Raw genomic sequence first — 17,258 nt, 5'->3', positions numbered from 1 at the left:
TGTGAAGCATGTTTTGATAGTGATTAATCGGGAAGATGGATTTCAAATTGACATATCCTTTACTCAAACGGGAATGACAACGATGATAGTGTCACCACCAAACAATCGGACATTCCCGATTTTTGCCTCTCGCTGACAGCATCCAAAATATGCAATAAGGTACGTCAAATATATGTTTTTCCAACTATAATAATAAATCTATCCGTCTATAACGATGTATTATATTGTCTATATAGTGTAGTATTCAATAGACTTTGTGATGCGTAATTCGCACTTGTAAGTCTGTACTGAATTTTATATTAGCAATTAAGTAGCCTTAATTTACAAGTAAAAACGTATATTTTGATGTGTTTTTTCCTGGTAATTATTTCAGATGTCATGGGTTTTGTTTGCAAACTTCATAGCAGGGCAGATCACTCCTTTTCTGGTTGCAATGCAGATTGTTCCACCAGACGTTTACAGACAAGCAAGATGGCCTTTGTAGTCGTACCTAAATGCATGTGCTTAATTTAATTTAAATTTTGATATATAGACCAGCTAATGTGTATATGATGTAAAAGGATGCAACTTTAGTATTATTTGATAATATGCATGTGACTTGTTGTTGGAGAGGATTTTTTGCTGAATAGATGATTTTAATAAAATACTTATGTATATCTTTCAAATTGTTTTTTTAATATATATAGTTTTGTTGAAGTTAATGGTCAAACACACTTGATGTTGTGTTAATATATGATACATGTACAATGATTAGATTGATATTTTATTTGAAAAGAAAAATATTTATTTTCATGGTAAAATGTCGTGAATTTTGAGCGTTGAAAAAAGGTCGTCGCGCGCAAAATCCCCCATGGGGATTTTTAAAAGTTGGCATATATGAACCATTAAGACTTAGACTTAAGCAAATTCTAAAAACTTTTATTCATAACTTTTATGTACGTTATCAATATGGAATTATTCCATCGAAGCAATCAAAAATAACGTCTCATTTCCCCATGTGCACATTCTAACACAACCACAAATCCTGCAGCCGATAATCAAAGAGCCGAATAAGACCGATCGAGTGAAAACAAACTATCGAAACGTACAATTTATACGAAGTCAAAGCGTTCAGGCCACGCCCACCTCATTAATAAAACGTGTAAACCGTTCACAAAGCGTGCAGCTATTTTTAGCAAACCGTACCGTGCAAGAAGCGAACCGTACCGTTCAAGAAGCGTACCGTACCGTGCAAGAAACGAACCGTACCGTTCAAGAAACGAACCGTACCGTTCAGAAAACGAACCGTACGGTTCATAAAGCATACCGAACCGTACCGTGCAACTGGTGTAGTAGCACGTTTCAGGGTCTGTACCTCAAGTAAATACACTTGGACCCTTTCTCTGCAGATATAAGGAGGAATTTTAATTTGGAATTTAAATGGTCATGAAATTATTTCATTTTCATTGAACACAATCCAATATTCCATAAATTTATGCAATTCATAGATACCTTTAACCTCAATGCAATCACTAATCAATACTGCAGGATCCGAGCTTCCATTATAAACAAAGGCAACCTTCTTATCTGCAAGAGTATATTCAAACTTCAATGCGTTGTCAGAATAATCGTTTGGCAACCTGGCATTTGGAAAGCTTGGCATTTTCATGGTAATGTTCAATTTAACACAGGGGTGAACATCAAGGAGACGCAGTCCTGTGAAGGTGGCAGTGCCACCGACAGCTCTCTTATTTTCCACAAAATCATATGTAGCTTTAGACTGAATGACGTTGTCCCCCACTAAGCGAACCTGCAATGAAACTGCAGTTTCTTTAAAGGCATTTGATTACCACTCATTTCAAAGTACTTTTCATCAGAACAATACAAAATATCATAATTGAATAAAAATTTATCTTCAAATCCTTAAACTTTACTTACATGCACTTTGCTAACCATATCTTCAAAAGGAACTGATGAGTAATGTTCAACAAGTCCATCAAAAAATGCAACTTGCAGTGTCAGTGGCAGAGTAGAATCTATTCCTGAAGTTATTCTATTATTATCCCTGTCCCTGATTTCAACACTTATGTCAAAAGGTGTATTAGCTGTTACTGAGGTTGGTGGAGCTGTAATAAAGCCCAAGGAGGATGCAGGTTCTGAAAAAATATCATAAATCAATCATAATCAGACTTTCTTTCCTTTTTGGCATATTTCATCCAAATTTCTGAAATATACTGGCCCTAAGGTTTAAACCAAAAATTCCTTCAGGTCAGTAAAGGTGACAAAACATCAGAATTTCATTGCTATGGGGTGACCACGTGACTATGACTGACGGGATACCTTTAAAAAACTTTACGTAAAAACAAAATTTGTTGAATAGGGGCTGTAAGATCAGAGTTCTTGAAAAGTGTCGGTAATGTCGGATTATCCGATAAAAGTAATAAATGTCCGACACGAGTTACTTAATTGTCGGTCCTGATGGCTGATATAAGATCGGGATCGGGATCGAAGTCCGTTTTTTACCGGGAAAAATGGCGGCCATGTGGCCCATAAATTTTCAAACCGATGCTAAATCCAGCAACACATTGAAACGTAAACGCGAGGAATCAGTTGTGAGGAACTACGAGGAGAAGATAAACTGATTGTATCTCCACCTGGCAATCTGGGAGACAATGACTTTTGTTTGCAGCGTTTTTACCTACTGCTTGATGACACAATCTGCTCAAAGTCGAAACTGACGAAAGACCAACTACACTCGGGCTTAAGTGAGAGAAAAAGAAGTTACAACGATTGCAGAGGAAGATGAGAAAGAAGTTGAGAGGAATATACAGGAAAGAGAGAAAAATGGAGGGTGAGAGAGAAAGTCACTCGGATAGTGAAAGTGAGGAAGATCCATTCAGAGTGTAAGGAAGATGAGAAAGGGTATGAAAAGATAATTTATAAACTTATAGCTGAGATGGAGATTGAATACAATTACACATGTAGTTGATTTTAAATAAAATATCAGAAAACCTCAAAAGCGATGCATTTTTATCTGGACTGACAAAATTTTGTTTGGGCTGACACTATTTCTAACAGTGTCGGACCAAATGTCTGACACTTCAAAAGAAATTTCAAGAACTCTGTAAGATCGCAAACAAGATGACGCGAGATTTGAGTACTTCCGGTGACATACAAACCTTTACGGTTTGCATGAAATCATACCAGTTGGAAATATCCTACAGTTTTTATCGTTTTTTGGTCGATGCAAAGAAGTGGACGTTATGGGGAAAGTTGTGCAGGTCAGTATAAATGCATTCTAATACCGGTAGTAAACTTGATTTCCATTAAATAATAAATATCTTGGTTTTGTTTGTTTGTAGGGCCTTCATACCGATCATCAGTCTTTAGTTACATATACCCTCGAGTAGATCTAAATAGATTTACATTTATTTATTTACAATCCACAAATCAAAATGTACACAGTTATACATCACATGCAGTCACACTTGAAATTGTATAAATCAAATGTTTATAGAGGGAGGAGTATGATTTTACGATCTATAGAGAGAATTTTTACGAAAAACATTTCTAGACACGGCAGCTGTAGTACTACTAAATAGTACTCTTTCCATATACAACAAAACGTCATCACTGATTTCTTATCGGCGTCGCGCGTGCATGACCTTCTTTAGTTGCAATAATGTAACCCTCTCCTTTAAAAAAAAAGGGGGGGGGGGGACATCAGAGTAAAAAACTCGGAGGGGGCTACATTATTGCAGCTAAACCTTGATAAATGTAATAGATAAGATAAGTTTATTCCAATTTTGGGCCCAGAGGGCAAAACAGTAAGACAGTTTATAAAGAAGGAAATTCAAAAAAGAAAGAAAGTTTACAACATTAACTACAGGTTACATAGACTGCAAACTGCATGTGGATGCAGCATGTTGGGGAAACAAGTACATACATATATGAATTGCTAATCATGTATATATACAAGTAGATGGACAGTATCAGTATTATACCAATATATGAATAATAAATTATAATGATTTTTGCAGTTTTAAAGCATCACTTCTTTTTCTGAAAGTTTGCACTAAATATTCACTCAATTTGACAATTACTGGTTTGTCTTCATTAATCATCAACCAAGTAAATTTGTCCTTATTTGTTAGATAGATAAAATTTTTGTTGAGCTTGTATATACCACTAAAAAACATATTTCTCTCTTCAACATAGAATGGACAATCAGTAAGGAAATGAAATTCATCTTCAACACAATTAAGGTTACATAATTCACATATTCTTTTGTTTCTTTCTAAAGAAATCTTCTGGCCAGAATTGGTTTTTGTAAATTCATATCTTCCTCTTTCAATTCGAAGGTCATGTGCACTAATTCGAAATTCACATAGAGTTTTTCTTAATTCTAGGGATTCTAAAAATATATAACTTTCCATAGTAAAGTTTTCTTTATACGAAAAATATGTTGCGAGTTTTCCCGATTTCTGACCCTCTTCACGTCGTTTTGACCAGTAAAGTAAAAATTGTTTCCGTACCTGATTCTTCATTTGTTTTTTGAAAAATGAGAATTTGAGATTTTTACAATTGGGTACCAAAATGCCCATTTTTTCCTTAAAATAATTAATGTTTTTGTACCAACAATTTATATTATATGAATTCAGATTGATACTCTCTGTATAAGCACTGTATAACAGGGATGATTCTGGGCAATTCTCAAGTCTATGCCAATATAGTAAAATACTTTGGATTATAGAGCAGAACATAGGATATCTACCCAATTCAGAGATTATTGCAATATTAGTACTTCTTTTACCGGCACCCAGTAGATGTTTACAAAACTTAATATTCAGGTTTTCTACCTCCCAATTTTTAAAGATATCATATAAATCTCTGTCTTTTTCCAGCATGCGTGTTGAAAGTGTTCCCCATATCTCACAGCCATACAAGGCGATGGGTTTTACCATATGGTCAAAAAGATGCAAAAATGTTTTAATTGGTGGATCGATAGATTTGATGTCTTTATAAAGTTTGAATGAGGCCTTAAGAGCTTTATTGTATAGATCAGATTTTGCTTCCTTGAATGAACCACAGGAGGATAATATTACTCCTTGATATTTATATTTGTTAGTACATTCAATACATACATGTATGTTACCGAACACAAAATTTTCTTTAATTAGGTGTTCGCTTTTATTAAAAATGACTACTTTTGTCTTATTGGTATTAATTTCTAAGCACCAATCGTTGCAATATTTTTCAAGTAAGTTTAGTTTGTTTTGTAGTCCATTTTGGTTTTCTGAAAGCAGTACAAGATCGTACGCATATAGAAGAGAGTAGAGTTGGGTACCGCAGAAAATAAAGGTACCGCGGTATACCGTGGTATTTGCAAAATACCGCAGTACATACCACGGTATACCGCAGATTTAATCTTTTAATTGTATGATTCAGTTTTAGTGGATTTTAGTTGTGATTTATTGTATATAATGAGCTGTTATTAGTTTATTGATTGTAAATTGCATTTAATTTATTCAAATATAAATGATAAGGAAAATATCTTATTTAAATCTTAAACCAGTTAACAGAACAAAAGTTTAATCCAAACATAAAAGTATACCGTACATACAATATAGCAGTGTTTCTGTATCATGACTAGAATCGACTGTGACTAGACTACTGACTGGAACGACTATTAAAATAATTAATAGGGGGAAACCTGTGGATTTTATTTGACACGATCTCAAAGTCTAGAAGTTCTAGAGTCGCGAATGACGAGAACTTCTACATGTAGAATACGCCTGTCCACTTCTCTAAAGAGAATAACGAGAACATGTGCGCACGAACGTGTTCTTGTTCTTCGACCACAATTCCTACATTCTTGCACCTCAAACCCATTAACTCGGCGTTCAGAATCGGCAGGAATTTGTACTCGCGCGACGAACGGACGAACGGTGGTTTCGAACGCACAAGTCTGCATCTGCCATTTTATTTTATTTTTTACTTGGGGTTTGCCTAAGAGGCGGAAATGGTATTCGACCAGCATAAATCAAACAACATAAAAACAATTTTTATAATCTACCTTATATATTAAAATAATAACTTAATGAAATGTTTTCTATTATTTTTTTCTTTAATTTTGATTTGTTTTCATATCATTAATAATCAAATCATCGCAATTTATACTTCGTATGTTTTACCGATTGTGTACAGTTATTAGACTTACCTTTCATTGCATCACAACGAGGGAACGATGTAAATAAAGTGAGTCACTGCGTACACAAATTTCTTTAATTATTTTTTCTTGTTTCAATTTTCTATTTTTGTTAAGAGTTATCAGACTTGAATATACCGGTATTTCGCCTCGTGTACCGCGGTACATACCGGTACCAGAAAAATACCGGTACACCGGTATACCGGTAATACCGCGCACCTCTAGAAGAGAGGTGGATTTTCTTTCCAGAAAGATTGACAGAGCCAATGGTTTCTTCATCCAGTAATTTAGAAAAATCGTTCAAAAATATTTTAAAAATATTTGGGCTTAAGACAATTTTCAAAAAGAAGTGATGGTATTGATATCATAAAACAATAGATGTTTTAGAAAGTGGATTCATTGAGATTGGGGTGGCACTTGGTGGAAGGGGGGGGGGTATAATTTGATAACATGATGCAACAGTATTGATGGTTTACTGGGAATATTATTATTAAACAAACCTTCTCCATCCGCATTGAATTTTTCTATCCTCTCTCCCTAAACCAGTTTCAGATTGTTTAAACATAGTTTGTGTACAGAAAATTATTATTTTATACTAAATTCAAGAATATGGCTTTTACTTAAAGGGACTGGTTCACGATTTTTGATAAAAATATTTTTCATTTTTGATGGTAAACATTAAAAATATAACTATTTTAATATTGACAGCCAAAATTTTGACCTTCTGAATGCAAGAATAAAAGCAATATTTTAGCCTAAAATCTGTATTATGTAAACAAAGACTCGAGTCTTTTTATGTAAACAAACCAACAAGTGAAATGTTGATTTGGTAATATAATTAAAGCATCTTAATTTTGCATAGTCACAAATTTTGACTTTTAGATTACACATTTACCCCAAAAATGCTTGAAATGTGAAAGATATATAAACTTTAATAGATTGATATCCTTTTTTTTTTAAATTTCATAAACAATAACATACCGCAATCTTTGTTTACAAAACAAATAATAAACTCTCTAAAATGAGCTTCTGTGATAATGTATAACCTTAATTTTTATGTAAACTCTTTCAAACACATTAGACAGTAGATATTAATCATTAAAAGTGAAAAAGAAAATTTTGAGGAAAATCGTGAATCAGTCCCTTTAAGACTTACAATAACTTCCTTGAGATAAAGAGAAATGTATTGCATGAAAATGATTTTTCTTCCAATTTTTTATTTAGGTTAGATGGATCGATGCCATTGAGACCAATCTCTTGAAATATTCCCGGACACCTTGATACCCAGGCCATGACATACAGTTCCTGTAAGTGCTGACTTACCATCAAAGCAGTGACTTAATTGTGCAACACCGAATGGTGCAATCACTTATTTTTCAACTTTGAATATAGAGATCAACATGTACTCCACAGAAAAGTTCCAGCAAAACCCAAGGCTGGAAAACAGTTTAGGTGTTCACCATCTGTGTTCAATACTTCTCATTACCAGCTCATTAGAGTTATCGCGCTTTGATGACTCTTGTGCGTCATTGGTAAGAAAATGCACAAGTCTCGCGAGCAAGTGCGAGATTACTGGGACATAAATGAAACGTTCATAGCAACCCCTCCCCCCCCCCCTTTTTTTAAAAATTAAAGTACATGGTGTATTTTAAAATAAAATAGCCATTGGTCAAACTGCATTTTTAAAATGTTCTAACACTAGTTTATCAAGGATGTTACATGTTTTGTTTTTTTAAACTCTACTACACCTATTTTGAAAATTCCAAACAACGATGTTCTCTGTCCAAAGTCAATAAATATTTTGTAATTTTCAAAATAGCTAAGATGCAGTTTGAAACGCATTTGTTGTGTTAATTAGTGTTATAAACGTCTAAAAAAAAATGCAGTTTGGAAAATATATAACTTATTCTAAAATATTGGAAAATGAGAGAGAGAGTGGGGGGGGGGGGGGGGGGGGGGGGGGGGGGGGGTACATGAACGATTACAAATTCCATGCCATATGAATCTGTCCAAATTGTATGATAAAATAGAATGTCTTCATAATCTGACAGAATAATTTTAATAACACATGAATCCCATTAATTACAAGAAAAGTTATTGTGTCGGATGTGCATATTGGTTTTTCCCTTCACAGTTCTTCTTGCGATTGATGCTTTATATCGGTCAGATTTGGCAGATTTAGCACCTGCACTCCTTCACATAGTTTAATAAGTTCGTCTGTTTTCTTGTAAGAATAATCAATTCCTAAATTTACCTTTAGAATTTTAATCAGTGTCGTGGTTTGCAGTCCGTTATATGTATTCGATACCATAATTTATATTACGTATGCCTAAGTAATGTTTATGTATGTTGTCCCGGTAGCACGATTTTACGCGCCTTTAATTTGAAGAGTTCCACTAATGGAAATGATAAGTATTAAAACAATGTCTGTCCTTGAACATTCCGGCTTTTTATCCTTGAGAGGACAGTTGGCTTATAAAAAAGTTGAACTGTGTTACATATTTGCCGGGGGAGTATTTACGTCGAGAGGGCTAAAGAAAGGATAAAATCCACATACCAGCAGTCTACGAGCCAATATTAACCAAGATAAATATGTGCATGGGATGCATTAAACAGTATATTAAATTCTAATAACTGTTTATTCAACCGTAATATTTTTAAAACTTTTTCTGGAGTGACTGTTAAGTACAATGCTCTACATGTTCACATCTTCAGGAATTAAGCACTCGTTTGAATTTTTATTTTAATATCGTTTTCTTCATTTATTATTATTATTTGCAAATCCTGTATGAATAAAATAAAACTTGTGTGTCAAATAGTTTAGTATAAATAAAAAATGCACTATTGATTGTTATTGTTTTACTAAGTATATTTTATCAATACATGTTGATTTTGAATTAATTCAGGAATGGAAATATTTCTGTTAATGTTATGTGTCCGTTCAGAGTCCTTTATGATCCGGGATAATTCTGCAGTCAGCTGTTGTCCAAATAATCAAGTTGCAGCAATAAAATTCTATCACTTTGCAATGTTCTTTGTCCACTAAGAGTCCTTGATGATCCGGATAATTTTGCATGCAGTCGGCTGTAGTCCAAACAATCGAGACAGATAATTCATATTGCACAAAAGCTGGCCCTGTACCTGCCGATAGCAAGGATGGCTGGACTTGAGGGAGTAAATACTCTTCCTGTATTCTAAATGTAAGAAAAAGTTATTATATAATGTACAGTGAAGCGTACATGAGAAATAATATTACAAATAAAATATTGGCGACCTCAGAAATTAATTCAAGAATATTTTTTTTTCTTTCTGGCTGTAAACAGGCGTAAATTATACTACAGATACACATTCTACAAATTCTCAACCACATTATTGGAACCAACCACTGAAATTACTCTCTCCGGCGTTTGCCTCCTGATATCTTTGGACAAGAACTGCCCCCCCCCCCCCCCCCCCTGTAATTTCTTGCTAAATATATACAAACTTAATCAAGCAATAGATAATAAAGTTATCTTAATAATATCAATTTCTCCAATTTGCTTAAATGATAATGGGAAAAAAAAAAACAACCAGTGCAGTAATAGGCCATAATATAACCATACTCCCCCCCTCCTCAATTTTAGCCACATCACAAAATTATCTACCTGAGTTACATTGCACATTTGTATGTCAATCATTAACAATAATAGGCATAGTAAAAAGAAGTAAGTTGAATTAAAGTATAAATGAATTGCGTAATTATCGAATAATCATTCATGAAGATGAAGGTATACTTGCAGTTACCTGGTTACTTTATACAACTTGTTCTCCATCGACACTTGAACCACTGCATTGACAATGCACGCCAACTTTTTAAACAGGGACATGACAAATGTTTGTGGTACACAGCGTTCTCTGATTTACGCATAAGCGTTGGTTTTTCGGACGTGTAGTTGGTCCAATTCTATACTCGTAATACTGAATCGGATTTGTTTGTCACCGGAAACGCTTCACCGGAAGTGACGAGAAGCGCGACTTACAGCCCCTATATTCTGGTCTTTTGAATAAAAAACAAAATGATCCGATGCTTTCCTATGGACCAATTATGCCTAGCTCTTTGAGAATATTTTACATCAATATGAAAGGATGTAAAGATATGTATAATATTCTCATTGATAGAAAGAAAGAAACAAGTACTTCAACATTAAAATGGAATGAATATCGATCATTTCAATTCAAGGGAATGGAGCAAAAATTTTTAACTCCCTTTTAAAGTCACATAGGAATCAAAACTTCATTGGTTACAGTTCCAAATTTTACATAGAATCAGGGGTCAAAATTAACTTATTCTACCACAGGCTAATTTTAGCCTGTGGGTAAAAAATCCACGGGCTAAAATGAAAACCTACAAGCTAAAATAAAAACAAGAGGCCGATGGGCCACATCGCTCACCTGAGTCACCTTGGCTCATATCTGAAGACTTTCCATATATATTTGCATGTAAAACCTAATAGTCCCTATTATGGCCCAAACTACCCTTTGCAAACTTGAATCTACACTATGTCAGAAAGCTTTCATGTAAATGTCAACTCCTTTGGCCCAATGGTTCTTGAGAAGAAAATTTTTAAAGCTTTTTCCTATATATTTGTATGTAAAACTTTGATCCCCTATTGTGGCCCCATCCAACCCCAGGGGCCCATGATTTGAACAAACTTAAATCTGCATTATATCAGGAAGCTTTCATGTAAATCTCAGCTTTTCTGGCTTAGTGGTTCTTGAGAAGAAGATTTTTAAAGTTTTTCCCTATATATTTGTATGTAAAACTTTGATCCCCCCTTGTGGCCCCATCCTACCACCGGGGGCCATGATTTGAACAAACTTGAATCTGCAATATGTCAGAAAGCTTTCAGGTAAATTTCAGCTCTTCTGGCCCAGTGGTTCTTGAGAAGAAGATTTTTAAATGACCCCACCCTATTTTTGCATTTTTGTGATTATCTCCCCTTTGAAAGGGACATGGTCCTTCATTTGAACAAACTTGAAAGCCCTTCACCCAAGGATGCTTTTGGCCATGTTTGGTTGAAATTGGCCCAGTGGTTCTGGAGAAGAAGATGAAAATGTGAAAAGTTTACAGACAGACGGAGAGACAGACAGACGGACGCCGGACAAAATGTGATCAGAAAAGCTCACTTGAGCCTTCGGCTCAGGTGAGCTAATAATGAAGCAGTGCTCTTTTTTCATGTTTTTTTTTTTTTTAAAAATCGACGATTTTCCCCATCATTACTGAACCTAGTGGGTCAGCAGGCATCATTTGGACAGGATACTAAGTTACGTAAGTCATACCGTGCAATGTTTAGGTCTCTTGATTATCACACCTCTAACAGTGAAAGCGAAATGTTGTCGGACTGACGGACATGTCCGGTAATTTGGCTCTCGGTCTGGTAAACTTTGTTATATTTCCCGTCCGAATGTCCAGTGACTTTCCGGCAACGGTTTCGGAAACTAAGTTTCAACTTCCAGTTCTGTTTATATAAAAATACTACTACTTTTTTTTGGTCTGGTAAAATGTGATTCGGTCTGGTAATGTTCCTGTGTTTACCAGACCGAATGTCCTGTAAAACATTTCAACATTTCGCGATCACTGCTCTAATCCACAACCTGTTTACCGCAGGTCTAGATCCAGTCTTTCAATTTCATGCCACATCAGGGTTGTCACTAATGATTTTTCAAAGCGAATCTCGGACTCATGGTTTTATAAGCAGCACAATCACGAGCCCCATGAACTTATTTGATAATCGTCTATGCATGTGAGCAGTGCACTTGTGTCATCACTACAACCCGACCTCAATATGACAATAAATTATTTTATATAGGACATTCTCGTGATTTGGATAAAAATGACTACCAGAAGACTTGGTAAAACATAGACTCCGATTTTTCTTTTTAGATAAATGAATAACAAAAACCTCATACTTGGAATTCAATTTAATCACCCCTATAGGTGAACAGAACTCAGGACACATGTCTATATTTTTCATCATAATGCGATGTCCGACCTCTAAAGCATTTGTTTGACTCCGAGTTTCTTAATAAAAATCATAAAAGAAAAATCCAGATAATTACCATTTCGGTTGTTTCGATTTCGGTTGTTGAAATCAGTCGTTCATGTAAGCATTTGTATGATTCAGAGTGCAAGTTCGGTCTTCGACGTTAACTGGTGGCCCGATGCCCGAGGCCAGTAAAATCGGGATCGGGCTTCTAAAAATATTTAATTAAATAAAAAATATTAAATCTGGTGGGCCTGTAAATGTTTTATTGTATGTTTAGTATATATTACAAATAAAGCGCGAGATTGATTCAGGCTTTGTCAGGACATGAAATTTCACATCCAAAAACGATCAACCATGCTGCTTTTTCTGAAGTATTCATGGAGTATTATAGGGAGGCAAGGGCACTGGAAGTTAATGTAAATATATAGTATGTGCACGTATAAAAAATACATGCACATACTATATATTTATATCAACTTCCAGTGTCCGTGTAGGGAGGGGGCTCGTCCGTGAAATTCCAGACCTCACAAGCGTATTTCGCAATCAAAACCATCAGATCCAAACAAAAACAAAAAAACGGTCGTACAAGGAGAAAAGAGAACGAAAATTCATGCCCCATTGGACCGAGGGTGGGCCTTTACTAAGATTTAATTCTGGAGAAAACAAAATGTTTTGTACGTGGTGTTTACAGAACAAAGTAGAACATGAGCTGCTGATGTATCTTCGAGATTAATATGTTGAAAAATAAAATAAGATAATCCTTTTAATTATGATCATCTTGATATGTATTTTCCTACATTAGAACATACATGTATCTTTAGTGTAGAATCAGCATGCAAATGACAAGTGGTCAAATTAGAAAAGACATTTTGGGCCATTAAAATATTGTTCGGGCTTGCAAAATTATTATACTGGAAAGCCCGAAGGGCCTGTGCCTCACAAAGTTTATCGTGAAGACTTCAAGTTTAAGAAAAGCAAATAGCGCATCACCGTATAAAATGGATACGATACAATCATACTTTGTAAATCACCCCTCCCTACGATTTTCGATTGTCCACTATTTTTACTCCCTATTTTTCAATTGTACTCGCATTTTGCGAGTATTTCTCGCTAATTTCGAGCTCTGATAGAATAGTTCCCACAAATTCATATCTTTATAAACTTGAGATTAAAAAAATCCCCAGCATGCTGTTTCTGCAATATGAAATCAAACATAGATCTATTTGTTGAGTGTTATAGATCTAGAAAAGGAGATTTGGATTAATATTGAAGAGTGGTTTTTTGTACAAGTTTAAAATATCTTTATCTTTTGATAGAACAATATTATTTGGTAAATATAAGAACAAGAATGCTTAATTACAAAGTACAAAATTTGATAACTTTGATAATTGAGAATTATATATATATTCAAGCAAGTATAAAAACCACCCAGTGCTACATTTAGTACAAGGGTTCTAAAAACAATTATTGAAGAAAGAATCAACATAGAAAAACTTTTATTGTTAAAACAATGTAAATATAAAGAGTAACAAAACATTGATTTTTCCCAATTTTGAGACTAAAAATTCCCAATTCACTTGCCAAAAACTAGACTGCTGACATCATAATTTACTTAGTCTGAAACTTTGTACAAGTTAACTTCCAGTATTAAGGTAATTCCATACTCGCAGTTTTATCTGATACAAGTTTGAAAAATGTATTTATTTCCATTCATTAGACTTAAAACTAACAAATTATCAAATAAAATACATATGTCATCACACTTTTTAAGATTCGAGACGTACATAAACAGAATCATGTAGGCCTATCACCGTCAGAAAATTGCAATTTCCCATAAACAGTGTTATCAAAATTTCATACAAACTCGTTATGACGATATAGTAGCATTCATAACAATTTCATGAAACTGTATCTTCACAAAAATATGTATACAAAATGTCTGTAAAAAATAAAGGAAATCTATCGCATAATAGACTTGATAAAGAAATCAATAGAAACCAAGTTATTGCCCTTGGATTTCATATTTTGAAACGTATCATTGATTATTCATCTATAACTTAGACTTTTAAAATAGTTTATCTTTAACAAGATTTTTTACAATAACTATCGGAAAAGACTCCAACAAAATTTATGTTCCTATCACGAATAAATCTAAATAAATCATTGATTTTGCAAAATCTGATGACATCACAGGAGGGTGGAATTACTTTAAATCGAAAGTACAGATCATGGCAGTGTGCGTGTTGTTGTCAGAGCTACAACGATTCTAGAACAAGCCTTCAATGATTCCTGATATCTCACAACAGCAAATATTTATACCATAAAAAAATGTTTTGTTCTTTTTTTTTCTATAAGGTGAAATCATTTGCTGATACATTGATAGAAAATTCCCAATTTGTTCAATTAATACGCTATTTTTCCCAACTGAATGGGTACCTGTACCAGTGGGTAGTGATGGGAAATCGGACCAAAAACCATACTCAATTATCGGCAATAATCGGACACAAGTAATCAATTAATAATCAATTATAATCGGAATTGGCATTTAAGTGTTTTCCCCTCAAATTAGATGTAACAGAATCATTAAATGTATGGAAACATTTGAATTCTTTTTTGTTTCATTTGTTCACAGGTAAATAAATCAGGATTCCAATATATCAATTTCTCTATAATCTCATTGTATCAAAGATATCAGAGATAGACTCCTTTATTTGACTGTTGAATGTCGTTGTTTGTTACCGTCCTTCATATCTCCCGTCATTTTGTTTGCTTATTTTTTATCAGGTTGGACATAAAGAAAATAAAATTTGAACAAAGTTGAAGTGATTTCCGGATTTTGTTTGGTCAACGATGTCAGCGACTTTTATTTTGTAATCGATTAGTAGCATCGTAGGTCTCTGAACGACCGACAATCGATCATCGGCGACAATCGTTTCATCACTACCAGTGGGTAGGAAAAAAACGCTGTTTGAGTGACTAAAGGTTACTTAATACATAAGAAGCTTGTACACAACACACGACAGGCACTGCCCAAATGATTCAGGTGACCTATTACAGTCTTCAATTTATATGCCTATAAGAAAGGAAGATATGACTTACTTGATATAGTAAATGAATTTACAGAGTTCAAGGTCATTACAGTTGCTTCATGTTCAGTTTTTAACACGTAATATCTTTCTTCTGGTGGAACCATTCCATTTGGATGCTGATGAAATAAATGGTCTGCTCTTAGTTCTCCATTGTAATAAGGAATTGTGAGCAGAGTAGACATTGATGCAGAGCATCTGATTCTGAAAACACAAAAATAAGATGCCCTTAAACAATTGACAAATTTGACATTGACCTAACCTTCATTAAAAATATTGTAGGAATGTACGATTTTACCAGTATATCGGCATATTGTTATAATTTGTCCCACAATACATATATCGAAAAACCGGTATTTTTGGACATTGTGAATTCTGGAAAAATTACAATTATATGCATTAGGTTTTAAATTAACTGTTGCAGGAAGTAATGAAAAACAAGAGGCCCATGGGCCACATCGCTCACCTGAGTCACCTTGGTCCATATCAGAAGACTTTCTATATATATTTGCATGTAAAACCGTAGTCCTTATTATGGCCCCAACCTACCCCTGGAGGCCATAGTTTTTGCAAACGTCAATCTAGTCACTATGTCAGAAAGCTTTCATGTAAATGTGAACTTCTTTGGCCCAATGGTTCACGAGAAGAAGATATTTGAAGATTTTTCCTATATATTTGTACGTAAAACTTTGATCCCCCTCCCCCTTGTAGCCCCATCCAACCCCCAGGGGCCATGATTTGAACAAACTTGAATCTGCACTATGTCAGAAAGCTTTCATGTAAATATCAGCTTTTCTGGCTTAGTGGTTCTTGAGAAGAAGATTTTTAAAGATTTTTCCTATATATTTGTATGTAAAACTTTGATCCCCTATTGTGGCCCCATCCGACCCCCGGGGGCAAGGATTTGAACAATTTAGAATCTGCACTATAATATCAGGAAGCTTTCATATAAATCTCAGCTTTTCTGGCTCAGTGGTTCTTGAGAAGAAGATTTTTAAAGATTTTTCCTATATATTTGTATGTAAAACTTTGATCCCCTATTGTGACCCCATCTGACCCCCGGGGGCCAGGATTTTAACAATTCAGAATCTGCACTATATCAGGAAGCTTTCATATAAATCTCAGCTTTTCTGGCACAGTGGTTCTTGAGAAGAAGATTTTAAAGATTTTTCCTATATATTTGTATATAAAATTTTGATCCCCTATTGTGGCCCCATCCGACCCCCGGGGGCCAGGATTTTAACAATTCAGAATCTGCACTATATCAGGAAGCTTTCATATAAATCTCAGCTTTTCTGGCACAGTGGTTCTTGAGAAGAAGATTTTAAAGATTTTTCCTATATATTTGTATATAAAATTTTGATCCCCTATTGTGGCCCCATCCGACCCCCGGGGGCCAGGATTTTAACAATTTAGAATCTGCACTATATCAGGAAGCTTTCAAATAAATTTCAGCTTTTCTGGCACAGTGGTTCTTGAGAAGAAGATTTTAAAGATTTTTCCTATATATTTGTATATAAAATTTTGATCCCCTATTGTGGCCCCATCCGACTCCCGGGGGCCAGGATTTGAACAATTTAGAATCTGCACTATATCAGGAAGCTCTCATATAAATCTCAGCTTTTCTGGCTTAGTGGTTCTTGAGAAGAAGATTTTTAAAGATTTTTCCTATATATTTGTATGTAAAACTTTGATCCCCTATTGTGGCCCCATCCGACTCCCGGGGGCCAGGATTTGAACAATTTAGAATCTGCACTATATCAGGAAGCTCTCATATAAATCTCAGCTTTTCTGGCTTAGTGGTTCTTGAGAAGAAGATTTTTAAAGATTTTTCCTATATATTTGTATGTAAAACTTTGATCCCCTATTGTGGCCCCATCTGACCCCCGGGGGCCAGGATTTGAACAATTTAGAATCTGCACTATATCAGGAAGCTTTCATATAAATCTCAGCTTTTCT

General features: G+C 34.6%; 1 protein-coding gene across 1 annotated transcript in view; it reads right to left on the bottom strand.

The window, feature by feature from the left end:
• The window catches only part of LOC125647623 (uncharacterized), a 243,738-nt gene that overhangs the window by 209,802 nt on the left and 16,678 nt on the right, over window positions 1-17,258 (bottom strand). Inside the window, exons 3-5 of the mRNA XM_056143955.1 lie at window positions 15,313-15,503; window positions 1,918-2,135; window positions 1,492-1,789 (exon numbers count right to left, since the gene is read on the bottom strand). Of these exons, the coding sequence (XP_055999930.1) occupies window positions 1,492-1,789; window positions 1,918-2,135; window positions 15,313-15,503 (707 nt within the window). The remainder of the gene's footprint in view (window positions 1-1,491; window positions 1,790-1,917; window positions 2,136-15,312; window positions 15,504-17,258) is intronic.

Source organism: Ostrea edulis, chromosome 1 (assembly GCF_947568905.1).
Source record: "Ostrea edulis chromosome 1, xbOstEdul1.1, whole genome shotgun sequence".
NCBI lineage: Eukaryota > Metazoa > Mollusca > Bivalvia > Ostreida > Ostreidae > Ostrea > Ostrea edulis.
Note: the sequence above shows the minus strand (reverse complement) of the source record. Positions and strands in the feature narration are given on the sequence as shown.